The following is a 10,295-nucleotide window of genomic DNA, read 5'->3' as shown; positions in this document are numbered from 1 at the left end:
GGCTGTGCTGCCATTCAGAGAGACCTGGACAGGCTGGAGAGCTGGGCAGACAGTTGCCTGAGGTTCAACAAGGGCAAGTGCAGGGTCCTGCACCTAGGGAGAAATAACCCTAGGCACCAGTACAAGCGGGGGGCTAACCTGCTGGAGAGCAGCTCTGCAGAGACAGACCTGGGAGTGCTGGTGGATGACAGGTTGACCATGAGCCAGCAATGTGGCCTTATTGCCAAGAAAGCCAATGGTATCCAGGGGTGCATTGGGAAGACTGTTGCCAGCAGGTTGAGGGAGGTGGTCTTGCCCCTCATGAGGCCTCATCTTGAGCACTGCATCAAGTTCTGGGCTCCCCAGTACAAGAGAGACATGGGAGCTACTGGAGAGAGTCCAGTGTAGGGYTACAAAGATGATCAGAGGCCTGGAGCACCCGCCCTATGAGGAACGGCTGCGAGAGCTGGGCCCCTTCAGCCTGGGGAAGAGAAGACTGGGAGGGGATCTTATCAATGTCTACAGATACCTTAAGCGAGGGTGTCAAGAGGATGAGGCCAGACTCTTTTTCAGCGGTGCTGAGTGATAGGACAAGAAGCAATAGGCATAAACAGAAACACAGAAAGTTTTATCTAAATATGAGGAAAAAAACACCTTTCCTGTAAGAGTGACAGAGCACTGGAATAGGTTGCCTGGAGAGGTTGTGGAGTCTCCTCCTCTGGAGATATTCAAAACCCATCTGGACATGATCCTAATATGCTCTAGGTGACCCTGCTGAGCAGAGAGGTTGCACTAGACGATCTCCAGAGGTCCCTTCCAACCTCAACCATTCTGTGATTCTGTGGTTTTTCACCAGGACAGAAAAGCGAGAGAAACTGCTTGCATAGTGGAAAGACTGATTTACCATTCAACTGAAAATCCTTCAGGTCCAGATCTAGGAAATCATTTTTTAGTATTGTTTTTCTATGAAAACTAGCAGCTGAAAGAGAAATCTGAGGCACAGTCTACATATAGTCACACTTAAAGTTTACAGAATTGTCACAATGCTTTTCAAAACTCTTAACCAAACATTTAAAAAGCAAATGAATTAATATATCTTAAGTTAAAATCTCAAGACAGAACAAGCTTTTCTTCACAATGTTGCCTGTCACAGATCCTTCAAAAAAACCTTTCTTCAGGCATCATTTTTAAAAAAGCATTCCATACATATAAAGAAAGTTATAAATATATGCATAGCAGTCTCTCTCCAAAACTAAAACCACGCTAGGGAAAAGAACTTGACTGGTTATATAATATTGTCATCTGATACTATCTATCAATATGTTTTTAAAAGACTCCTATGGAGAGTTGTGTTGATATCTCTGTTACAAATCTAATCTTTTACTTGCTTCTAAAGCAGGCTTGGATTTAAACGTCACTCATTTCTACAAAACACAAGAATATCAAAAATGTGCTCTGTCCCCCTGCAGAATAACAGGGTAAGAGCAGAATAGAAAACAAGGAAATATCTTATGGGAAATAATTTGAGAGCTACTTTATAACAATTCAATATCTTTCATTTACAGTAATGCAGCACCCTCACATAGGCTGAGGATAGTGGCGGGGCCCACATGGCTGGGGGCTGCCATGGGCTGGTGGCAGCGGGACAGGGCTGGGCCTGGCCACCAGGGCCTGCCTACCACCCCAAGGGAGTGTGGCAGCTGAAGGCAGCCAGTGCAGCCCCAGCCACAACAGAAGGTACCACCACAGGGACAAGGGGGCACATGTGGGTCAGGATTGGGGGGCCTGTGGCCAGGTAGCGCCATGGTGGGCTGATGGCCCCAGGCTGGACAGAATAGGGGGCACTGGGGTGGGGAAGGCCAGAAGGTGGTCAGGGACAGAGAGGGCTGGGGGTGCCCCAGGACCCTGACAGTCAAGAGTGTCAAAATTCTCAAAATTCTTAATTTCAAAATTAATTTTTTGCAAAGACACCTGTAATTCCTTTCAAAAAATCTAATTATTTCCAAGTATACTCTAAGGCAATGCTCATCGCTGATTTGTTATGACAAAACTAGCTAACCATTTATTCTTTCCTGTGTGCCATGTTTTAGGCCACAGCAAAGTGAAGGTGACGCCCTCCTCAAGTTGTCAAAACAATGCAGGAAGAAGGGCAACAGATCTGCATTAGCAGACTGAGCAGGAGTTTGAGGCAATTTAAAGATGGGAGTGAAACTGGAAACATGTGCAGGGAAAGGTAGCAAAGCCATCTACAGAAACATCAGCACTCTAAGCATCAAAAATCTTGATGCTGCAGTGCCCATAGCCCAAATAAAATTAAACTAGCTCAGCGATCAATAGCAGCCTGTGCCTGACAGTACAAAGCTCAGCACAATCTGAATCACCAAACCCAGAAGCAGGTAAGCAATCAGGCTGTCAGCTCTCTGTTGTCGCAGTAACATTCCTGACTGTACATAAAGCGGGTAGTTAAAGTGAGCTCAACCATGACAGTCCTGCAAGGATTATATCCTTCTCACGTCCTTTTAGACCCCAAACCCAATTTGGCACAAAATCAGAAGGGCATTTCCATTATCCTTCATCACTCCAGGCCTCTGTGTATATTAGCAGAAATGGAGGCCAGGCCTTTACAAGAACATTGCACTCTATCAGCTTGTCTTTTTTTTTTTTTTTTTTTTTTTTAAACTAGCTATAGCTGTGTAAGTCCCAGCATGAACACATGTATTGCAATTTAGTATTAACTGGTCTGATTTAAACTAGAACAACATAAACATTGTTTAGAGTCATGGCTTTGTACCATTATGGCTCTAACAAACATACAAAAAAAGCATTTAATCAAACTACTGCAACCTTCTCACAAAGGTGAGACTTGAGACAGCTTGAAGGTATAAAACATGTTATACATAGTTATAAGAAACTATTTCATTTTTCAGATCTTCAGTGCAATTATAGGTTTCTCAACAAATGGCACATTCTCAAGTTCAGGTACCAAATGCAGGCTGCCCTATCACTGGCTTTCCTTGTTTGCATGCCATACAGAATTGCCTCTCTTTTTACAGCTTGTATTGCTTGTAAAGAGTAGGATGCTGCAATATAGCCTACATCTTAATGAATTAAGAGGGAAACCATATCTGTCTTTGCTTCCCTTTTTCTTCACAGGCTCTTATCACTTTCAAATCAAAGGTACACACTAGAACCCTAATGTTGCTAACTTGTCTTTTCATCTCCAAGAGGTAGAGGAAACACAACACTTTTTCTTCTTCCAAAAATCATTTAATCTTTTCTTAACTGAGTGTAACCCTTATAGTCCCATCTTGTAAAGAAAGCAGGCTTACCACATGCACAACTTCCAGGCTCTAACAGAGCACTTTAATCCTTTTCTACCTGCAGAGTTTGAGCCCTCCCTCCTGCTTGCCCAGGTGCCTACTATGATTTAAACTGATGGACCAGAGAGAGATCACGGGATCTGTACACCCATCACTATCCCTACATTTGTTAAAGCTATTTTAAAGCTATTTCTTTTCTCCCTACTTCTCCACAATTCTACAGAAGTATTTTTAAATTCATATTAAATACGTAGTAGTGGTAGTATATATTAACAAAGGTAGTAATAATTCTTTTTAAGCTTTTATACCACATCCTTTTATTTATCTTTACTACTTAGTTTTTGTACTCAAACTCTCTTCCTTTCTCATGTTTTCTTCCATTTTACTTCGGAAAATGTTGCAGAACAGCAGGATTTCAGAGTGAAATATAGAGCCACATAAGCCAATAGCAAATTCCTCCCAACTCCAAAAGGGCCAGGATTTCATTCTGAAAGCAAGTATTACAGCCAACGCCAATAGTGTATTTCTCTATGACTCCAATGGAGCCAGAATTTCATACTCTCATTCTGAGAACTTTTTTTTAGAATAACAGATAGTATATTTCACTAACAGTTTCATAAATTTGTGTATTATCTAATGCACTTCGTGGGTAGGACAGATGCATAATAAGAAAATAACCAAAAAGAGCATGCCAAATAAAGTAATGGTTTTTGCTGCAGTATCATACCTTTCTGCCCTCCAGAAGTGATTCAACTTCACTACAACTGACTTCTGAAGTCACCTCTGAACATAGAGGATCTATTAAATAAGTGTCTATAAAGTTATAATCGCATTTATTACAAGACTAAAGATTTGCAAATAAAGGTTGGTTATCTTCCTGCAGGAAGTGGAAAGTGTTGTAGCCAACAGATATACAACATCTCAAGCTGAACACACCTCTGTGCATATGTGTGCACACACAAACTCACCTTTGTGTAGCTCCTCCAGAAACAAAGTTTGTAAGTAAAATTTTGTTGCAGGCAGTTCAACTAGTAACCAAACAAAAGGCAGGAATCCTGCACCAGACTAGGTGACCTCATAGGTCTTTTCCATTGCTACAGTCTATTATACAGCTAGCATCAGATTTAACGCTAGTGCAGAAAGACACAAAGAAAAATGTTAATTTGTCTTTCAGCCACAGAATACAGAGGGCATGTAACATCATGCAGGCCTTTTCAAGAAGCTCTCTGTATCACTGAAACATTACCAGGGATTTAGAGGATTTCTCCCATATGTTCAAGTCTCATGTAGTTTTGTTTGTCAACAGCTACTCTTTTTTCTCTAAGAAATAGCAAAAAATCAGTGTTTCTTGAAGCACTTCTTTTTATGACAGTCAACATAAAAGCATTAAAGGAGCTATCAAGTATTCCACATCAGCATTATGCTTTTTGCCTAGTTTTTAAACAATTTTTTAACTCATGCRATTTCCATTAACTTATTTATAACAAGTTTTCAATTGTCCTTTTTGCTCCTAGCGCACCAATAGCTTACCCTTTTGTAGCTCTTTCACACTCCACAGTGCAGAACAGAAGCAGCAAAGCACTAGCTTTTTTTTAAAAAAAAAAAAAAAGGAGGGGGTTGTTTTATATTATTATTGTGGTCTTACTCCTCTTCCCCACCACCCAGGCCCAAGACTTTTGGTAAGGATCCTGATTTTTAAATCTTTCTCCTCCCTTAGCAGTTCCTAGCAGCCCCTCTCCTAACACGTGGTGCGAGCTCACCTCTTCTACCGGCCTCGACCCCCCACCCCCGCCCTCATATCGCCATGGCGGCGATGGCTGCGCCACGCGCAAGGCGTTAACGGCTCCCCGGCAGCCGTTGGGCCACACCTGCGGGCGAGGCCTCGGCAGCCAACGCCCTTCGCCACCCCTAGCGCTGCGCTGCGCTGCGCTGGGCTAAGCTGAGCTGAGCTGAGCTGAGCTGAGCTGAGCTGGGCCAGCCCCCTCGACACCCTCCACCCTCCTGCTCCGCAGCCCCCAGCGCGGCGGGGCTCTGCGGCCGGCGGCGGCGCCCTCCGCCCGCCCTCTCCTCTCTCCGCCCCACCCGGGGCCGCCGTTATCTGCCGCCGCCCCGCTCCTGTCGGCCCCCCGCGGGCTTTGTGTGCGCGGCGTGGCCGCGCCATGCCGCTGCGAGGGAGCCCCGCGGCGCTCCTGCCGCTTTGTCTGCTCTGCCTGCCAGCCGGGCTGCCGCTGCGCGGGCCCCGCTACCACGGCCGCTACGCCGGGTAAGTCCGCGCCCGCCCCGCCGCTGCGGGCAGCGCGAAGCCGCGCGGCGCGTCGCTGCCCGCGCGTTCCCGCTCGGTCCTGGCGCTGCCCGGGCTGGGAGCCCCGGCGGGCAGCGTGAAGGATGCTGCCTTTAAAACAAACAAAAAAAGCTTGAAAAATCGCTGCGCCTGCAGGAACAGGCGCTTTCCGTTGTATGGAGCGGGGGGAGAAAAAGTCTTAGTGGCTTCAGCATGTTCTGAAACGAATGAAAGTTTGTGTTCTCTTTTGGAGAACACAGATAATGGAACTTTGAAACTGTTTTGTCAATGTTTAAAGTCTTAAACGTAGATAATCCTACTGAATGTGCAAAGCCTAAACAAGGAGCAGTAAGGGAACCCAATTAACCTTACTCTAAGCAAGTGAAGCCGTTTACATTCATTTCAAACTAGACTTTTTTTTTCCTTCATTTGAAGATCAAGTTTGTGTTAGGGAAAGTTTGAACCAAGTGGTAGTAAAAGGCAAACTGTGGTATCGTTGAGCAGTAAGCTATGGTGATGTGCTTGCTAGGCTTTGYACCCAAAGAATATATGCTTCTTGCTTGCTTTGGAGACTTTCTTTCTAACGCAAATTTAACAGATACAAAACCTGCAGTAGATTTATGATACAGATAAAAAAGGCAGCCTAACAGAGTACCAGTAGAAGCTCGTGGTGTCTGTCCACGTACAGTACAAATTCCATTAAATTCATCAGGGTAAGCACATGTAACTGTGGAATTAAGAACTGTATTATCCTCTCTATTTTGCTTCAGTAGCCAAGCCAGGCGTGTAAATTCCGCTACTGAAATGAAGTTTGAAAAATCATTCCTGAAGCTTCAGGGATTCGGTAATGTGATACGCAGCCATTCACCCCTGGATCACTATTAGTGATTGAAAGTAGTTAAACATGTGACAGCTGTTTCACCAGCTCTGTTCAGTTCCTTGGGTAAAAGCTACCTATCTGCGCTGCAAAACAAAAGCAGCTGCCACAACTGGGAGCCTKCGGGGCAGGACCCGAAAGGAACGGGACACAGACAACTGAGTTCTTCTTTAAAGCCGGGGTCCTGTCATAAGTTTTCTGCAGAAGCAGTGTTCTGGCTACCTGGAGCCCGTTGCACAGTCCAAATTTCAGTAAGACCCACTTTTCTTTAATTGAAAACTGTATTGGATTTGCTTGCAGGTGACATTGAGATGAATAACTAATTCCCAGCATTGGTGCAGGAATCTTTTATGAATATTGACTATATTTGTGTGCATGTATATATACATGCATATTCACTTTATTTACATGAGATGTCAAAAATATGTTTTAATATTTTTAAATTAGATTTTCCTCTTTTAAATGACTAAAATAAATTGACAATTACATATTGTTTCAGGTATTGCAATGTAGTCAATTAAATACAAAACTGAAACAAAACTGATTTTTCTATTTGCTGATCTGTGATTTTCCTTTGTTAAAAGCTCTAAGAATAACTTAACTGTTTAAGCATTTTATGTGCCCTGGGTGGTGTGTGAAAGACCCACACAAACAAGAAATTCAACTCTTGGTGTGTGATTGCTGTCTAGAAACTTTCCCATAGAGGCTAGTGAAGAAGAGCGAGACTTATCAGCTTCCAGAATCTAGACAAGCACAACAAAGCAGAACTTGCTTACTCCTTTCCCTGCCTCCGCCCCCCCCCAAAAAAAAAAAGGGGGGAGGGGGAGGCTAGAGTTAATTGTCAAAATCTCTTGATCAATAGGCAATTGTAGTAGTGGGCTGAGAAACATTTAGGCATCTTGCTGAAAATGCAGTCTCGTTTGTAACACAAACCAGAATGTGCAACATGTGTAATACAAACTGGAAAACCTCTAACCCTTTACATTTCTATTATCCTGGCATTATTTGTGTCAATAAAAAATGATGAAAAAAATCAGCCTGAAGCAGAATGAAGGTTTCTAAAGATTTCAATGTGTCTTACCATTCTGAAGCTTCTGTCAACATCTGAGGAGCCTGWGCAGAATCATTTCATTCTCTGATTAAAACTGATTAAATACAGTTGAGAGGCGTTGCCATCACTGGTGAACCTAGTTATCACCCAAGAGGAAAAATTATTTGGTAGGGTTTTTTTTTCTTTTTCTCAAGAAGGGCAGTGAGGAGATTAGTACAGTTTTCTAATGCTCATCATTAAGAGGGATGTCCCAACCATCTTACTACTTTTTTTTTTTGTGCCAAGAAATGTATGGCAATTCTACTTGTTTCTTTTGTGTCAGAAGCTGTACTGTACAGAGGAAAAGCATAAATATAATTAGAGCAAAAGGATGAAAGAAGAAAAGAACAAAACAGACAATGGAAAACATTTCTCAAACTCAGACCAGCACTAGGAGGCACAAAGCAACTGCAGATCTTTAGCTAAGGACCCTGACCAAAAACAATTGGTGTTCTACCTATTTCTGTGGTAGGACATCTGGAAGAGAATAACTTCAGGGCCGGTTGGGTATGCCATGTAGACGTGATCTTAAGTAAATATGTTCCAGATACCTGTGGGAATTCAACCAGTATGATTCCTCAGAGAAGTGTGACAAGGGAGGCAGCAGTTCTCATGCTCATGAAGTTACTGAAAAGACTGAGGTGCAGGTGCATTTGCCTTCTGCTGTCTTGCACAACAAGCAGATGTTGCCTGTTCTGTGCTCTTGTGCCTACTGGAGCTCAAGAGGAGCTTGAAGTTACTGCCTCCCATGGTGAAAGGTACTGCTATGCTTTACAGCTTGCACACGACACGAAACTATATCCTCTACATACATTTTTCCATCTCACATTTGCATGCTCTATCCAAAGATCCCTGGGGAGATGGGCAAGGGAGAGGGACACATCAGGGTGTGCAGAGCATAGGTGTGGTGTATTATCAAAGAATTGAAGAGGATTTTCCAGGAGGCCATTCTCAGTGGTTCAAACAGGTGCAGCAAGGGTGCTGATTGCGGTTTAAGTAGCAGAAATGAGTAAGCTAGGACTCTTTGGTCTCAAGTAGCAACAATATAGGGGCATAACAGATGTCTGCCAGCCTTGACTGACATGGAAAAGATCAAGTGTTGGCTGTTTTTTTTCAGTACTAGTGGGAGGCATAAAATGAATCTAGTAGGAACCAGGTTGAAAGCAAGAAAAAGCTCCTTCACTGCAGTGGTATAATCCTTCCTTGCTGAAGTGTATGATTTGTTGACATTGATTCAAGAGGACTTGACAAGTTGGTAGAAGGGTGATCTGCTGAGATTTACTACCTTTACTGAAGTGACATCCAGCTCAGGAGGACCTTGAGCTGAAAGTAGTTGCTGGCTAGGAAAATACTCATTGATAGTGTCATACACTCTTGCCCTTTTACTGTTCCTTGGGTGTTTGCTTCTTGACAGTATGGCAGGGTAGGATACTGGAGCAGATAGACTTTTTTTTTTTTTTTTTTTTTTTGAGGAGGGAAGGCTAAATAGAGCAGTCTTTCAGCTCCTGATTATCCTATGAAGAAGGAGATTATTTCCCACAACCTGGTCAAGACTTCTTAAGAGAAAAAGTCTATCTGCCATTTATTCTTTAAAAAAAGAAAGAAAATTAGCTCTATGTTGKTTTTACTCCTATTTATCTCCTTTTGCCTGGCACATGGTACTTGGGTATGCACCCTCCATTTTCTACCCCAGCAACAGTGACACTACCTTTCTGTGCTCTATCCCTCCTGAGTTCTTCCAAAGCCTTTTCAGATATATGTCTCCTCACCTTGAATAATCAACTAAAAAAACTTGGCCAATTCTGTAAAATCTTTTACTGGAGTTTTTTTTAAGAGCATTTGAGTGAGATGTTAACGCCTCCAAAATGTTAGTCTTACATTATTGGAGTGCAGCAGATAATTGTCATTTCTCTTGGATAGGGAAAGACTATGATACATTCTATGATTCTTGTGTAAAAACAGCATGAGTATCTGGAAGTGATAGAGGTGGATAACAAGGAAACTGAAAACAATGAAGAAATGTTCTGTAATTTAAAATATAATATGCTGTGACTGGTAGGACATCACATGCTAAAAATTGCTTAAATCCACTGTTCATGTTGATAAGCAGATACCAAATGTGAGAGCATTCAGCAAATTTCAGGTATTCTAATGCCTGTTTCCATCTCTACATACCATAGCTAAATGCCTCAGAACCCACAATACCTTGCACGTGATGGTTGGCAGTTGCTCTGTCTCCTGGAAAAAACACATGGGAGCCTGAGGAAAACTGGTTAATGAGGGAATTGAGAAGTGGAAAGGACCTCTTCCTGWGCTATTCCCCTCTACAGACTTCTTTCAAATGTTTTAATCGGGATCTAGAAGATCTGATTTTCTGTGTAAAAGCTGGGTTTTTCTCTGCTACTCAGCTCTCCTTCTCCACCCCCGCAGTCACCAAGTCAAACTAAAATATCATACACACAACTGGCAAAAGAAAGAAAAAAGAAAGAAAAAAGAAAAGGGGGTGGGGAGAGGGACATTGGGAAAACACACCATCAGCATTAGATCCAAATTGTTCATTCATTGAGATGAAAACCACATTTAGTGCTTCTCCGTTTAGTTTCTAAACGGTGAAAAACTGAGTTCTCTAGCAGTRCACACAATTTAATGAATCCTCTTTTCAAATAACCAATAATTCTGTAATCAAAGCACCACTACAACTCTAAGTTTTTTCTTCATCACCTGATATTCACCCTGAACAATACCATT

At 42.7% G+C, this 10,295-nt stretch overlaps 1 protein-coding gene across 2 annotated transcripts in view; it reads left to right on the top strand.

Moving 5' to 3' along the window:
- The first annotated feature begins 5,365 nt into the window (after positions 1 to 5,365).
- Positions 5,366 to 10,295, top strand: part of CPA6 (carboxypeptidase A6) — an 86,253-nt gene continuing 81,323 nt past the window's right edge. For both annotated transcript variants that reach the window (XM_085306782.1, XM_085306780.1), the window contains exon 1: positions 5,366 to 5,562. In XM_085306782.1, coding sequence (XP_085162908.1) covers positions 5,459 to 5,562 — 104 coding nt within the window. In that variant the 5' untranslated portion in view covers positions 5,366 to 5,458. The remainder of the gene's footprint in view (positions 5,563 to 10,295) is intronic.

Source organism: Rhea americana, unplaced genomic scaffold (assembly GCF_003343005.1).
Source record: "Rhea americana isolate MKP2758 unplaced genomic scaffold, rheAme1 scaffold_247, whole genome shotgun sequence".
Lineage (NCBI taxonomy): Eukaryota > Metazoa > Chordata > Aves > Rheiformes > Rheidae > Rhea > Rhea americana.
Note: the sequence above shows the minus strand (reverse complement) of the source record. Positions and strands in the feature narration are given on the sequence as shown.